Genomic DNA, 17,071 nt, shown 5'->3' with positions numbered 1-17,071 from the left:
CAATTATCTATAAAATTGTATCCGGGGACTATTGGAATAGGTACAGGGATGCTTTAGAATCTTCCTTGGCATCTAAAAGGATGGTCTGAAGACATTGTGGTCCCAGATTTGGTTTAGACTTGAGCAGGATATGGTTTAGATGGAGCTTTCAGATTTCATGAACCCACTACATCTAGCTCTGGCCCATCATTATGTATGTGGGAAGAGAGGAAAGACACTGACAGATGGTGGCCTGGTCACAAAGAGAAGAACTGGCTCAAATACTCCTTTATTAGCCATGTCCTGGAGTCTTGACTCTTTGTGGAAAGCGGGTGCTTCAGGAGAACGTTGTCTTTGATTTAAAAATGAACCAAGGTCAAATTCCAGCTCTTCTTTTCACTGGCTGTAGGAGCTTGGGACAGTTGTCTAACTTCTCAGTTTGTAAAGTAGAATAATAGTACTTATGTCATTGGATTGTTATGGGGGTTAAGTGAAATATCTGTGCAATACTTGGAGCTCATAAATTCTGGTTCTCTTTCAGCCCTCTGTCCATGGAGGCCTCAATGTTGCACATATTCTTGGTACCCCTATTTGCCAGATACCATTTTTCTCTGCCTCCAGCCTCTGCACGTTTCCCAGTGCCTACAGAGTCCAAGTCCTGGACCCTGGTGTAGTAGTTTGTGTTGTCTGACAAAATTACAATAAGATGATAGAGTTTTTATATATTTTAATTTTTTAAAAGATTTTATTTGACAGAGAGCAAGAGAGCGAGCGAGAACATAATTAGGGGCAGGGAGAGAAGGAGTTTGACATATGTCTGGGTCCCTGGAGCCTGAGATGATGACGTGAGCCAAAAGCAGACCCTTAACCAAGTGAGCCCCCCAGGTGCCCCAAGGATAGAAATTTTATAACTATACTAAGATGAACCATGGTTGTAGTTTCTTTCTGGGAATGTTTGCTCGCTGAGAAATTTGGTTGTAAATCAAATCCAAGGGAGTCCTATCTTCTCACTCACTCCTCTGATCTAATGTTCCTGATTTTGGGCTAGATTATTCTGGGTGGGATTTAGTTCCAACCAAACATAATGGCATGCTTGTTTATAAAGGACATTTAGGGAAGGAGAAACCATAACCTTTTACTACTGGGATATTGTTGTTTTCTTACTACCTTTTTATTTTGACAAATATCAAACCTATAGAAAGTTGTAAGAAGAGTAGCATTAACACCCCTTTATCTTTCAGTAAGGTTGGGCAGTTCTTAATATTTTGGTACATTTGCTTGTTCTCTCCAATGTGTGTGTGTGTGTGTGTGTGTGTGTGTGTGTGTGTGTGAAATATGGTCCATATGCAAAGTTTACTAATTATTCTCCCTGATCCAGGTGAAACTATTCTCTCTGATCCCTGATGCAGGGCCCTGCATTGCATCTCATTGCCATGTCTCTTTATTCTCCTTTACTCTGCAACAGTTCCTCAGTCTGCCATTCCTGACAATGACAGTTTTGAACATACAGGTCAGTTGTTTTATAGAAAGTCAACTTTCTGTGGAAAATTGTTTTATAGGCTGATCATTTTTTAAAAAATATTTTATTATTTATTTGACAGAGAGAGATCGCAAGGAGGCAGAGAGGCAGGCAGAGAGGCAGGCAGAGAGAGGAGAGGAGGAACCAGGCTCCCACCAAGCAGAGAGCCCAATGTGGGGCTCGATCCCAGGACTCTGAGATCATGACCTGAGCCGAAGGCAGAGGCTTAACCTGCTGAGCCTCCCAGGCACCCCTAGGCTGATCATTTTTTTAAAATTATTTATTTTTTTAATTTTCAGCATAACAGTATTCCTTGTTTTTGCACCACACCTAGTGCTCCATGCAATCCATGCCCTCTCTAATACCCACCACCTGGTTCCCCCAACCTCCTACCCGCCCACCGCTTCAAACCCCTCAGATTGTTTTTCAGAGTCCATAGTCTCTCATGGTTCACCTCCCCTTCTAATTTTTTAAACTTACATTTTTATTTAGATTCTAATTAGTTAAGACATATGGTAAAATTGGGTTCAGGTGTTAGTGATTCATCCCTTACATCTGACACTGCTCATCCTAAGTGCCCTTCTTAAACCCATCATCCATTTAGCCCATTCCCCCACCCACCTTCCTCCAGCAACCCTCAGTTTGTTTTCTGTCATTAAGGGTCTTTTATGGTTTGCCTCTCTCTCTCTCTGTTTTCATCTTATTTTATTTTTCTTTCCCTCCCCCTATGTACATCTCTATTGTTTGTTAAATCCTACGTATGAGTGAAATCATATGGTCTATTTCTTTCTGTTACTAACTTATTTCTTTTAGGATGGTAAGCTCTAGTTCCATCCACATCATTGAAAATGGCAAGATTTCCCTCTTTTTGATGTAGGAGTAATAGTCCATTGTGTGTATACACACACACACACACACACACACACACACACCTCCATCTTCTTTATTCATTCATCAGTTGATGAATATATAGATGAGTGAATGATGATTATGGATGAATGATGTGATTCATTCTATGAATCAATGATGTGACTATGATATATGAATGAATGATGTGCAGAGGATGGAGGAAGGAAAAATGTTATGTGGCAATGAAAGAATGATATCTATATATCTATACATATAGATATATAGGTTAAAGAAGATGGATATATATATATGCATATATACACACGCATATATATACATATACATATATATATATATATATGTATATATATACACATATATCTCAGTTGATGGGAATTTGGCTATTGTTAATGACGTTGGTATAAACATCAGGTGTGAGTTCCCCTTTGAATCAGTATTTTTGTATCCTTTGGGGTAAATACCCAGCAGTGCCATTGCAGGGTCATAGTGTAGCTCTATTTTTAATTTCTTAAGGAATCTCTACACTGTTTTCCAAAGTGGCTGCACCAACTTGCATTCCCAACAACAGTGTAAGAGGGTTCCCCTTTCTCCATAGCCTCTCCAACACTTGTTTACGGTCTTGTTAATTTTGGCCATTCTGACTGGTGTAAGGTGATATCTCAATGTGGTTTTGATTTGAATCTCTCTGATGGCTAAAGATGGGGAACATTTTTTCATGTGTTTGTTGGCCATTTGTGTGTCTTCTTTGGAGAAGTGTCTGTTCATGTCTTCTGCCTATTTTTTGATGTGATTATCTGTTTTTTGAGCATTGAGTTTGAGGAGTTCTTTATAGATCTTGGATATCAGCCCTTTGTCTGTAGTGTCATTTGAGACTATCTTAATTCCACTAAGATTGTGCTTCAGTATGGTGCCCCAATGACACTCCCACCAGGAGTGTGTGATAATTTATATCTTCTTATGGAATTCTCATGTTGATCCAGTGAGGGAAGTCAAGTGAGGATCCTAGTGGATGAGAAGATGGAGGCTTAGAGTTTAAGCAAATTACCCAAGTTCCTGTCATCACAAGGAAGGGCCAGGGCTCACATCCAGCATTTTTGACCAATGCTTATTGTTCTTATCTCTATAGTACCCAGCACTAACTGTTCCAGATGAGGCATCTGTAGAAAAAGATCTTATTATTGTTATTGTATTGAGTCTTGCATTTCTAGATGCCTGGTCTAACTCAGTAAGCCTAGGAACGACCATGTGTTAGCACCAGCATGAATGAGGGTGTCTAATTAGAGTCCTAGCATTTCAGTGTGAATCATATGGGATAAAATTGTTTGTTTGCATTGTCTCATGAAGGCTAGGAGTTTTAGTGGATGATTTTGAGTGTGCATCTTTATAAAGACTGATTTATTTTCAGTGTTTTGTTTACTTTGGACCATTTTCAGTATTAAGTACTAGGTAGATGATACTAAGTCCACATTGTTAGGCACTGAGCTACGTACTTACAGACATCATTTCACTTACTTCTCACAACTGCCCTGTGAGGAATTTATTTTTACTCCCATTTGACTCTTGTGGAAACTACAGCTTTGTGAGGAAAACTAATTTTTCCAGAGTCACCGGGTGTGAGATTGAGGTATGATTTGAACCTGTATAGTCTACCTGTAGAACTTTACTCTTCACTAATCAACCCTGCTGCCTTTCTGTGAAGGAAGATTTTAGAATCTCTTCCCCTTGAACTTGAGGACAATTTCTTGTCAGTTGGGTGGTTGAGAGCAGTCACGGAAAGTACAGGGTTTGTGGACAAGAGTCTCCAGAGGGAGAGAATCTAACATTTGAAAGTGTCCCCAGATATATACATTATGCCTCCCTTTGTCCCCCAAAGTGAGAATCTCTGACTTAGGATATCCTACCTGGATTATTGGGCCTGAGCATGATGTCTTCAAAAAGTAGGGATTCTCTGACTGGGTATGGGTGGTTGGTTGCCCATAACTCCAGGCAGCCTGATTTTTTTTAAAGGATTTTATTTATTTATTTGAGAGAGAGATCACAAGTAGACAGAGGCAGGCAGAGAGAGAGGGAGAAGCAGGCTCCCTGCTGAGCAGAGAGCCTTATGCGGGGCTCGATTCCAGGACCCTGAGATCATGACCTGAGTCAAAGGCAGAGGCTTGGGGCACCTGGGTGGCTCAGTGGGTTAAAGCCTCTGCCTTTGGCTCAGGTCATGATCTCAGGGTCCTGGAATCGAGCTCCGCATAAGGCTCTCTGCTCAGCAGGGAGCCTGCTTCTCCCTCTCTCTCTGCCTGCCTCTCTGTCTACTTGTGATCTGTCTGTCAAAGAAGTAAATAAAAATCTTAAAAAAAAAAAAAAGGCAAAGGCTTAAACCGCTGAGCCACCCAAGTGCCCCCGGCCTGATATTTTTAAACAAGCATCCTCAAAGGCAAATGATTCTTTATCACCCTGTGTGACTCATACCTGCCATGAATGGTGTGCAGTCAAGGTTTTACCACAGTTGGTTTTCCCTTCACACTATCCATTTTGCTCACCTTCCACAAGGAAGGTAATACCATGTATATCTCTACCTAAGCCTGAATTATAAAGATTGCTTGGCTACAAATTATGTACCTTAATGTCCACTAGATCATAATTCTGGATTATGGCCTCTTTCAGCTTTCTTTTCTCAGCATGGTCATTTGTTCAACAAACATTCATTGAGTATTTACTTCACAGTCTGATGGAGGAGACTAGCAGCTAACCTGGAATTCTGACACATTAGGATCAATGGCACATGGGGGAAACCCAGTGCTAGGAGAGCACATAGAAAGGGCACCATAAACATCAGGGGAGGCTTCCTGAGGAAGCAACTGCTGATCTGTGAACTGAAAGAGAAGTGGGGTAGCTACATGAAGGGGCCAAAAAGGCAGTAGAGGCAAAGGAACAGTGTGAGGGTCAAATTCCACAGCTGGAGCAGGAACTGCGCAGGGGATGAGGCTGGAGGAATAAGCACAGATCATAATATGAACAAAGGAAGGACTATGAAGGAAGGACAGTGTGGAACCATGGAATGGTATGAAGCCTGATTGTGGGTTGGGGACACCTCAAATAGTGTAGAAAGATTCCATAAGTTAAGAATTGACACTCATTATCTATCTCCTGTGCTTGTTGGTAAACCATAGCATTGGAACTGGTGAGTAGCGAATAAGGAGTCTAGATGGATTTGTAGACAGAAGGTCTGGCCCATAACCCAGGGGTTCTTTCTCATCATCCGTAATGTAGACTTTCCAATTTTGACTTGATATTTCTGCCTTTAAAAACTTCTGAGAACATCAGAGCACCAAGGCCCAAATTACTTATCCTTAAACCAACAAGACTTTCCATGTGCATACATTGCTCTCCCAAATTCCATTCTTTTGGTTTTATTTTTCAGTATTTCTGGCTGATACATTTGATGTTGGGGTTTTAACAAAGCCATCACAAAATTACTATTGTCCCTCCCTTACCCTGGTGTAATCTGAATAAGCTGAAGAAAAAAAAAATAGCCCAGGCCTCAAAATAGGCCTTAAAATAATAATAGATACCTAGTTGACAAGAATGGCTCTCAATAGGTGAGTCAAATGCTCCTGCTAATCCTGAACCTCAGACCTAAGCAGATTTACCCTCCTGATTATGGGCAATGCAAAGGACTGGAGGAAAACGTGTGCTTTTTAAGGACAAGATTAGTAGCAAAAGAGTCAAATTAATTCAAGTATGTAGTTATTCTTCCCCACGTAATCAATTAGTTATGTAAACATCACTTTTACTAGGGTGGAATGAATGAAGAAGTAGAGGAAGGCCAGAATATGCAAAGGGAAGATAACCTCCTCTTGGAAGCCTGGAGTGGGAAATGGCATTCCCCTCCAGACAGAAAGGTCAGTAACATGCTCGATGTTAAATAACTCACATATGGAAACCACGGATGTCTGGTTCTAAGATTCCTGCTGTTTTCACAGTGATGTGCTATCTTTGTAACTTCACAACTCAGTCTGGTAGACTTATTTAAAATATTAATTAATATTAATTAATATTAATTAATATTAAAATATTAGTTGTCATTACTGTGGTAATGAGATTACATATCAAGGAAAAAAAAAAAAACTTCTGAGAACATGTCTTAAAACCCTCTTAAAATTGAAGCCTGAGTAGGGAGGAGAATGGGGCCTGCCTGAGTTTGTTTTCTCTCTTCTCCTCTTTTCATTTCCTGGGTATTGCTGTGAATTGTTCATCCAGAACCTTCCTCCCCTTGTGGAGGGGGCCATTTGAAGAGAAGAAGTGGGGGAGGGGTAAGAGGGAATCACACAAACTGTTTCACAAACAACTCATTCAAACTGTTGTCTGAATGTTTTCTTAATGAAGGGATTCAGTGTGTGGGTTGGGGACACCTCAAATAGTGTCGAAAGATTCCATAAGTTAAGAATTGACGCTCATTACCTATCTCCTGTTCTTGTTGGTAAATCATACAACAAGCACACAATCCTGTGTGTGATTCCCTCTTACCCCTGGTGTCAGTTTCTATTTTGGGGATGAAACAAGTTACATGTGGCCTTTGATTTTCGGTTGTTTGGTTGAACACCGTTGTTCAATAAATATGTATTGTTTTCATAGGCATTCTGGAATGATAGCATGTACCCAAAGAAATAGGAAGCAGCAGCTTTGAAGCCTGATCAACGGACCTCGGCAACCCCAATCCAACTTGGCTTAACTCAGCCTCACTGATCCAGTTCCAACACTCTTGGCTCCAGGGGCTTGCTACAGCTCCCTAATCCTTAGAATCTTCTTCAATTCCTCTGGAATGCTGATTCAGGCACTTCGCAGGTTTGGTCAAAAGCTGGTAAGCAGACGTCCACTGGAGAAAGAAGTGTATGAGTTTGAAATTGACAAAAAACTAAGGACTCTGGATTTAGTGGCCCTGGGTGTGGGCAACACAGTGGGTGTTGGTATGTACTTCCTGGCTAATGAGGTGGCCAGGAATCAAGCAGGACCATCCATTGTGACCTGCTTTTTGGTGGCAGGTCTAACATCACTGTTGGCTGGGCTGTGCTATGCGGAGTTTAGTGTCCGGATTCCCCATTCTGGCTCTGCATATCTCTACAGCTATGTCACTGTAGGTGAACTCTGTGCTTTCATCACTGGCTGGAATCTCATCCTCTCCATTGTTGCTGATGCATTCATTGTGGTACAGGCCTGGATCTTAACTTTTGACATCTTCGTTGGGAACCGGATCTCTGAGACCCAGCAAGAGACCATCTCACAGTATGTTCCCCAAGTCATTGCAAAAAATCTACGCTACTTTTTTTGTCATCTTTTTGGTTTTATTCATGGAACTGCAATCTATGAGTTGGAGTGGGTTCGTCATAGTTTTCAAAGTGTTCACATTGGTGAAGGTTTTGGTTCTCAGCTTTTTCATCATCTCAGCCTTCATTAAGGGAGATCTGCACAACTGGAAACTCACAGAAGAGGACTACATACAGGCTGGACTCAATGGCACCTCTAGCTTGGACCCTCTGGGCTCTGGAGGATTCGTCCCTTTTGGCTTTGAGGGCATTCTCCGTGGATCAGCTACCTGTTCCTATGCATTTATAGGTTTCGGCATTATTGTTACCAGAGTCAAAGGATCACACAATCCCCAGCGTTCCATCCCCATGGGCATTGTGATTTCACAGCTATTCTGCTTTTTGCTGTATTTTGGTGTCTCTGCAGCACTTACACTCATGGTTCCTTATTACCAGCTTCAACCTGGTAGCACCTTGCCTGAGGCATTTCTCCATATTGGCTGGATCCCTGCCTACTATGTTGTAGCCTTTGCAATTTTCTGTAGTATTCTTGATGACACCTATTTGGGCTTTATATTCCCTATATATCGGATGATACGCATGATGGCAGAGGACAACATCTTGTTCCCTTTTCTTGCCAGGATCCATACTGACTCATATGCCCGTATCATATCCACTTTGGCATTATTGCAACAATCATGGTATTCTTCTTTGGACTCACTGATCTTCTGGACTTCACGTCAATTAGGGCCTTGATATCTTATTCCCTGGTAGCTCTTTGTGTTCTCATCATCAGGTATCAGCCTGAGAGGAGGAAGGAGGAAAATGAACTAGAAGTGCAGGAAGAGAATGGGGAAATTGAATTAAAAGTACAGGAAGAGAATGAGGAAAATGAAACAGAGGTGCAACAGGAGAATGGGGGAAATGAAATACAGGTGCAGGAGGAAACTGCACCTGCAGCAGAGAAGCTGACTCTAAGGAGACTATTTTTTCCAGGCAGCCCCACCCCCACTTCACTCTCTGGCCGGGTTGTCTATGTTTGCTCTTCACTTCTTGCTCTGCTGCTGACTCTCCTCTGCCTGGTGCTGGCCTACTGGCCAAGTCTGCTTTCTGGAGACCCAGTGCCAATCACCATGGTTGTGCTGCTCCTGGTGCTCATCACTGGGATCACTGGGGTCATCTGGAGACAGCCACAGAGCTCCACTCCCCTTCAATTTAAGGTCCCTGCTCTGCCTCTCCTCCCACTCTTGAGCATCTTTGTGAATGTTTGCCTTATGATACAGATGGCAGCTGCCAGCTGGGCCTTTTTTGGTGTCTGGATGCTGATTGGGGTTGCTCTCTACTTTGGCAATGGGATCCAGCAAAGCCTGGTCACTTGATCCCACTTAAAGGCCCAAACTGTAGACTCAGCAGTGAACTCAGAAGTACCAGTACATATTTGGCTTGACATCATCACCAGTGAATGCAGACTGGCTCCCCTACACAATAATGGGGAGTACTCTTGAGCACATGGAAAGCTAGGGCTCCTATGAGATATTGGTGGGGGAACACTAATAGAGCTTTGTGATTACAGTACAGTAAAGGATGTGTCTTTGCTCTCCCCCCCCCTCCTTTTTTTTACTTTCTACTTTAAAAAAAAAGATTTTATTTATTGATTTGATAGAGAGAGACACAACAATAGAGGGAACACAAGAAGGGAATGCAGCAGGCAGAGGGAGAAGCAGGTTTCCCACAGAGCAGAGAGCCTAATGCAGGGATCAAGCCCATGACCCTGGGATCATGACCTGAACTGAAGGCAGATGCTTAACTAACTGAGCCACCCAGGCACCTGTAATTTCCGTTTTGCATTTGTATCCATAGTTGCTTACTAGCGTTTACAAAATTAGTATTAAAAGAAACTTGAAACACGTGTTTTCATTTCTTTGGTTAAATATCCACAGGGAAGGAGGTGGATAGCTGGCTCAGTCAGTAGAGTATGCCTCTTGCTCTGAGGCTGGTGAATTTGAGCTCCTCATTGGCTGTAGAGATCACTTAAGAAAATATTCAGTAGCAGAATTACTGGATCATATGGTAGTGCTGTTTTAAATTTTTTGAGGGCTCTCCACACTGTTTCCCATAATGCCTGTACCAATTGACTTGCCACCAACAGTGCATGAGGATTTCCTTTTCTCCATATCTTTGGCAACACTTGTTATTCTTGTGTTTTTGATTTTAGCCATCCTGACAGGTATAAAGTCAAATCTGATTGCACTTTTAAAAAAGAGTTTAATATGTTTAATTTTTTAATGCTCAGTTAGCTAACATAGTACATCATTTCTATTTCCCTGATGATTAGTAATACTAAGTGTCTTTTCACATGTCTGTTGGCCATCTGTATATCTTCTTTGGAAAAGTATCTATTCAGGTCCTCTGCCCATTTTTTAATTGGATTTTTTGGGGTTTTTTTTGGTATTGAGTTGTGTATATTCTTTACATATTTTGAGTATTAACCCCTTACTGATATATCATTTGCAAATATCTTCTCCTATTCAGTAGGTTGCCTTTTTTGTTATTGATGATTTCCTTTTCTGTGCAAAAGCATTTTTGTTTCATGAATTTGAAAAGACATATGTACTCCATGTTTATTGCAGCATTATTTGCAATAGCCAGGATATGGAAGCCACCCAAACGTGCATTAGTAGAAGAGTGGATAAAGAAGGTGTGGTCTATATGTATATCCAATGGACTATTACTCAGCCATAAAGAAGAATGGAATCTTGCCATTTGTAACAACATGGATGGACTGGATGGGTATAATGCTTATTGAAATATGTCCGTCTGAGAAAAGCAAATGCCATATGTTTTCACTCTTATGTAGAATTAAGGAAATAAGAAAATTAAAAAGGAAAAGGAAAAAGGATAGACAAACAGCAATACCAAAAAACAAACAAATAAACCAAAAACACAACACCCTAAACCCCTAAATAAAGGGAACAAACTCATGGTTGCCAAAGGGGAGATGGGTAGGGGAATGGGTGATTTAAATAAAGGGAATTAAGAGTATACTAATTCTGATGAGCCCTGAGAAATGTGTGGAATTGTTGAATCATTATATTGTTCACCTGTAGGTGACATTGCATGTTCACTATGCTTACATTAAAAAAAAAAAAAACTAAAGAAACTAGAAAAATACCCCCCCAAAAAAGATGAAACATGACCCCTGCCCTTAAGATGCTTATATTGTAATACAAGGGGTAAAGCATAGCTGTAACACAAAGTAGAATGTTGTCATAAGTAATATACAAATAGAGTGTCTTGGGAATTCAGAGCGGAGGATGATCAGTGTGGCTGGCACAGAAGTGAGAGTTGATGGTAAAATCAGAGAACACTTTGTAGAAGAATGGCTTTTGCGTTGGGATTTGCCACAACGGGGCGGCAGGGAGAGATTGTAGGCAGTGAGAATACCAGGATGAAAAGCACAGGAAAGTGAAGCTGTGTTCAGAGCTCACTGAGCAGTCTGTGTAGCTTGAGTCTTCACTGTATGAGGGGACAACAGAGCATGCACAGGTGGATTGGAGCCAGAGCTTTCCCCTGAGCACAGAGCACTTAGGGTGCTGAAAATGGAATGCAGAAAAAGTATGTTGATACTTCTTTTAGTGACTTCTGCATTCTTGGACTTTACAGTTTCTCTACTGTTGTCTTAGTCCACCTACTCAGAAAGTGCATAGCTGAGAGCCATGTGTCCTGGGTTCTCGTCCTGTTTCCACCACTAAGTAGCAATATGACCTTGAACAAGGTTCTCAGTTGTTTCTAGGCTCTGCTTCTTTATGTGTAGCTGGAGAGGTCACAGCTGGTCATTTCTCATGTTCCCTTTTCTTAAAAAATTCTAGGATTTCTAGGATTTCCTCTGGTTCTTCCATCCTGTTATTTTCTTAACTAGGCCTCCTTACTGCACACAATCTGAACCTGGATCCTGCCTACTCTTCACTACAACCCATTGTTGGAGCTGTAGAGATCCAATAAATAACACCCGATCTCCCTCTCCTGTGTTTGGAACTTGTTGATAATCGTGATGTAGAGACAGATGGTTAAACCATCAGCTGTAGATCTGCAGCCTACTTGGCTCGCTGATCTGTCATCACAGCATTTGACAGACTTCTCATCACAAGCAGTGCTGAGTGTCCCTGGCCTACCACCACAGGAGAGAGTCTGTTTTATTAGTTTTTCCCCTGTGTGAGCAGGTTGGATTGCATGAGTCCAGTGGGCAGGTTCATTGTGGACAAAAAAAGAAAACGAACAAAACATTGGAAGAAGCTAACCAGGTATGCTCAGTGTTATGTCTTCACTTCATTAAGCATTCATTAATCATTAATCATTTATTAATCATATCAAGGTCCCAGTGAGAGAGGGCCCTGTGGAGAGTGGCCAGGAATAGTTCTCTGCTCAGTGGTGCTCAAACCTCAGGGGATGCCATGACACCCGGAGGGCCTGTGGAAACAGATTGTTGGGTACCGTCCCCAGTGTTTGGAATTCAGGAGGTGTGGGTGGGGCCCAGAACTTGTACTTCTAACAAGTTCCCAGGTGCTGCTGATGCTGCTGGTCCAGGGACCACCCATAAAACCAGAGCTCCAGCTGAAAGTTCTTCACGTGTAAAGTTGAAGTGAGGGAAACAAAGGGAACTTTTGTACACTCACCTTCATTTAATGATAAAGCATTTAGATTAAAATACCATTGTTAATACATTCACAGTGGGCAAATCATAATGAATCATTTCATAATTATATGTATAGCAAATTCACACCATGTGCACTTAAATATCTTACAATTTTTTATGTCAATTTTACCTCAATAATTCTGAAATTTAAATAACACACCACAGTTAACTGTGTCTTTCTTTTCTTTTCCTTTTTTTTTTTTTTTTTTTTTTTTGCTCCCGATTATAGAACTTAGGTAAGTAGTGTACCTTGTTCACTCCCAGAGCCTCCAGCCAGGGGCCAGGCATCTAATAAGCATTTAATAAACTCATGTTAAATTGAATTGAGACTTACATATTTCCTCGGTACAGAAAATTCTGCTTTCCTTCAGGCTAGCAGTGTGCTATTCCTTTAAAACTATCTTCTGGAAAAGTTCCTCGACAGACAGCATTTCTCTTCATCCAGAACTCTATCTGTACCCAGCATCTAAAACTTTGCCCAGGCATTTCTAGTTTTGCCATTGGGTGGCTATGCCTGAATGCTGATGCCTGTCCTCTGTTCCATCCCTGTGAGAATAGATTCTACATTTTCTCTAGATCCAATAGTAAGAACAGTGTTGTTCATTCAAAGAGCAACAGCGAAACTACAGCTCTGGGGCAGGAGAATGCATGACATGACCCGCCCTGGTCCTGCTCCCTCTCTTGCCATAGGATGTGGGGAGGGGATGGAAGGAGTGAAATCGATAGAAGGCCCAACCAGCTCTACCTGATTCTAGGGAATCCCTAAAGATAGACTGGCTCCAGTGAGGGCACAAGAGGCATCCTTCTTGATGCAGTCAGTTTTATGTTTTGGTATAGGAGGGCCAGTGTTTTTCTACTATAATTATGCATGGGGCCTGACCTGGGAGGGAGAAAAGGAAGATACTTTCTTACTTGCTGGATTTCTCATCTTCCCAAAGGATGCAGGTGGCTCCAGGGAAGCCTGCCAGAGGCAAGATTACCCATATACTTACCCATTCCTTTAGATGCTTTTTTGAGGGACTGGTGCAAAAACCTTCCGAAAGCACCTACAATTCTTTGGGGAGAGAGAATTAATACATGGGGAGAAAAATGGACTGAAATAGGAGGATTCATAACTGGATTGAGATTGAGGCATCATTATTCTGGAAGGGAAGGTATGAGTTGAAACTGAGAAAGAGATATTTGTCAAGAAACACTTCCTGGAGAAGGTTGTCTATGGAGGAATTTGGGAAATAAAAGGTGTGCTGGAAAAGAAATGGGACAGTAATTCTAGGCACATGGACCTTTAAGAGTCATGAAAGAACAAGACTCTTATGAAGGATGTGTTAATACATTTGAAGGGAATTTATGAGTCCATTTTGTATTATGTGTTGTGTATTATGCCACAGAGTGACATTCTTGAATCAGGAAGTGATGAGATATGATTCTCATTGTCTCTAGAAGATAGAGAGAAGGGTGTGGACAGATGTACTCTTCCTGGGAGACAGGTGTGGCATCTGCTGTAGTCATCTAGATCGTGCTCTTCAAAGTGTGGTCCATGGACCAGCAGCCAGGATGTTCCCTGGGAGCTTCTTAGGAATGCAGACTCCCAGGTCCCCATGCAATGTGCTGAATCAGAATCTGCATTTTTAACAGGCTCCAAGTGATTTGTAAGGTCTTTTAGGTTTGAGAAACACTGGCCTTAGATGTGGGATCACAGGTGTCTGGCCTCAGATGAGCACTATGGAAGGTGTGAGAACTTTGGAACTGGGAACACAAGAGGAGGGGCCTATGCTGGGGAGTTGAATTTGGGGAAGAGGAAGAAGTGTGGGGTCTGACTGCCTGCCTGTCTCCAGGACTCCCATACCAGTCACTATGGCAGGGTTTAGCATTCTGCCTACTGTGGGTAAAAAGCCTGTGGTGCCCTCAATCAAGTCTGCCTGGTCCTCAGGTCTCCTCAGGAGCGAACATTGGGTGGGTCATGACTGCTGCCAATTCTATTTTCCCTCTTTCATATGATGGCCTGAAAGGGCCTAGGGAGATCATATTAGTCATGCTTTGACTCAGAGTTGTACTGTCCCTTAATCAAATGAGTGATAACCTGATGATACTAATTGAGGAGGCTGTGGAGGTTGGGGGGTGAAATAAGAATTCTTAACTATCTGTCCCAGAAATTAGGCAACTTTCATCTTTCAAAAGCTTTCAGGAGAGACAAGATGTCTACATAAGGGGTTATACCATAATAGGGATGAAATTATGCTTTTTAAGGGATCATTGATGATTTTTATCGGTTAATAACAAACTATATGAGACCAGTAATTCCAGACACCTAGAATGATGGGCAGTGGAACAATGTTACCAGGTGGGCATTGGAGAATTTTCTTTTTTTCTTTTAATTTTTTTTTTGAGAGAGAAAACAAACAAGTGGGGGGAGGAGGGTCAGAGAGTGGGAGAAGCAGACCCCCCCATTGAGCTTGGAGCCCGATGGTGGTCTCAATCCCAGGACCCCATGACCATTACCTGAACCAAACCCAGTTGACTGAGCCACCCAGGTGCCTCCACTGGAGAATTTTCTTAGCCTTTCAAGGGTTTGTGTACCTCATCCCCAATAAGAATAGGTGATAAACAGAAGCCAGTATTAAAGGAAAATAGATGGAGATTGAACATAAGGAAGAATTTTCTGAGATAAGAGGGTGACGGGGGACATAGGAGGGCTCAGGCTCTGTGGCCATGTGCATGGCCACACTTGGGTGTGGAATGCCTCCGATGGGCTTCTGCCCAGAAATGAGGAAATGTATACAACGAACTCTCAAAATCTTTGTTATCCCATAAATTATCCAGTCAACTTCTTAAATGAGAGGATGGGGTGGATGTGTGGTATAGGTAGGTGGTGAAGCATGGGATGATGAATGACAGAAGAAAAAACACAATCTTCTTAGAGCACTGAAATCTGCCACCAGTTCTCCTAAACTCTCCTAAAGAATATATTGAACATTAGGACTCAAACAGACTTTTAGGGTTACAGGTCCTTCCTCTCTCCCTTTATTCATCTTGTGTCATAGGAGATTTTAAAAGCTCCTAAGGGAAAGGAACATCTCTCTCATGCATTACTTCCTTCTATGTCCACAGCCCCACAGTGATGATGATGATCATATAGCTATCATTTGCTGAGTACTCCAAGCACTTTACATAATCACCTATTTTATACAAAGTTGAGTGTTGTTGTGCTCATTCCACAAAAGTTGAAACTAAGGCTCAGAGAGGTTCAGTCATTTGTGCAAAGTGAAGAGTGAAGCTTGGATTTGTACCAAATTTGAGCAAAGTCTTGTACCTACAACCCCTGAGCTGTACTCTACACGGAGTATCAGCTCAGGGAGGGACTGCTGATCACCGAAACTTGCTGGCATAGAGGTAATTGAAAGACAATGGATAATTCCCAATCGTGAATAATGAGAAAACAATTTCTATGTATTTTGTGGCGTGTAGTCAGAGACACATTTAGTGACACATGCAGCTCATACTCAGACAATTTCTCCTGGGCCCCACCCTGTGGTCAGGATCCTGGAAAGGGGACAATGGTGGGTACCTATAGCCATAAATTTCCCCATTGAAAGTCAAGTGTGTGTGCCAAATATGTGGACATTTGTGTTTGAAATTTGAGTAGAAATATGCATCAAGGAGTGGGGTATATTTCTCTTGGTATGTCTATAAAAATGGGCATATTTTTAGATTTATTGGGTATGGTGAGTGTGTGTGTGTGTAAATGTATGTATGTGTGTGTGTGCAGGTACACAAACCCTGAAGGCTTCAACCAGCACTAAGGAACCAGGAGCCTTCCACCCCTGGTCATGGTTGGTGTGTTTCTCCCAAACCCTGATATTTATTTTCCATCACCTCTCAAGGAAACCCTAAGAAGTTTCCTTCTGAGAAGTTCATGGCTGAGATGCTGGGCTGCTGTGGAGTCCTATCCATCTGCTACAGTCAGAAGAGGTTCACAGAGAAAGAGCAACAGCAGCCGCAAGGAAACTACTCCTGTGTTTTACCATCTAACCTCATACACAGCTGCAGTTACAGCCACACCCCCTACATGAACACCTCCTCTCCCCTAGAACTTCCTCAGGGAAAGTCCTGGAAGAAGCCATTGTAAAATTTACCTCTTCCCTTCCAAGTGGGACTCTCTCTTTGAGCCATGCCAGGAAGAGGACAATTACAAATTGTACTAATTAAAACTAGAGTGGAGATTCTGAGAAACTGGTCATTCGTGGAGCTAATTTCATAAAAATGCAGTGACCTCTGACAGAAACGACGACGGTAAGAGAAGTTGAATGTCTCTGTTTCCTTCTTTAGAAAACCTGAAGCAAAGCTCCTAGAAGAAGGAGGCAGGACCTGCACGTGGTTTGAAGGCAGACACAGCCTAGGAAGCTCCTCCTTCACCTGCCAGCACCAGTGCTTGGCAGACTGTTTTGTGAGGAATTTTTTTTTTTAAAGATTTTATCTATTTACTTGACAGAGATCCCAAGTAGGTGGAGAGGCAGGAAGAGAGAGAGGAGGAAGCGGGCTCCCTGCTGAGCAGAGAGCCTGATGCGAGGCTCGATCCCAGGACCCTGGGACCATGACCTGAGCCAAAGGCAGAGGCTTTAACCCACTGAGCCACCCAGGTGCCCCTGTGAGGAATTTTTATGACAAACTTTATTTTATATCTGACACTCTTGTCCAGAGAAGGAGGAAATATAGATA

General features: G+C 42.1%; 1 protein-coding gene across 1 annotated transcript; it reads left to right on the top strand.

The window, feature by feature from the left end:
* Positions 1-7,143: 7,143 nt before the first annotated feature.
* Positions 7,144-9,204, top strand: LOC116866437 (cationic amino acid transporter 3-like). The gene is given in 4 exon segments (XM_032855431.1): positions 7,144-7,670; positions 7,672-8,338; positions 8,341-8,531; positions 8,628-9,204. Coding segments are annotated over 4 exon segments (1,761 nt in total). The 5' UTR covers positions 7,144-7,181; the 3' UTR covers positions 9,042-9,204.
* The last annotated feature ends 7,867 nt before the right edge of the window (positions 9,205-17,071 follow it).

This window comes from Lontra canadensis, unplaced genomic scaffold, assembly GCF_010015895.1.
Source record: "Lontra canadensis isolate GAN:19392208 unplaced genomic scaffold, GSC_riverotter_1.0 scaffold9, whole genome shotgun sequence".
Taxonomy (NCBI): Eukaryota; Metazoa; Chordata; class Mammalia; order Carnivora; family Mustelidae; genus Lontra; species Lontra canadensis.
This window is presented reverse-complemented; position numbering and strand designations above follow the sequence as displayed.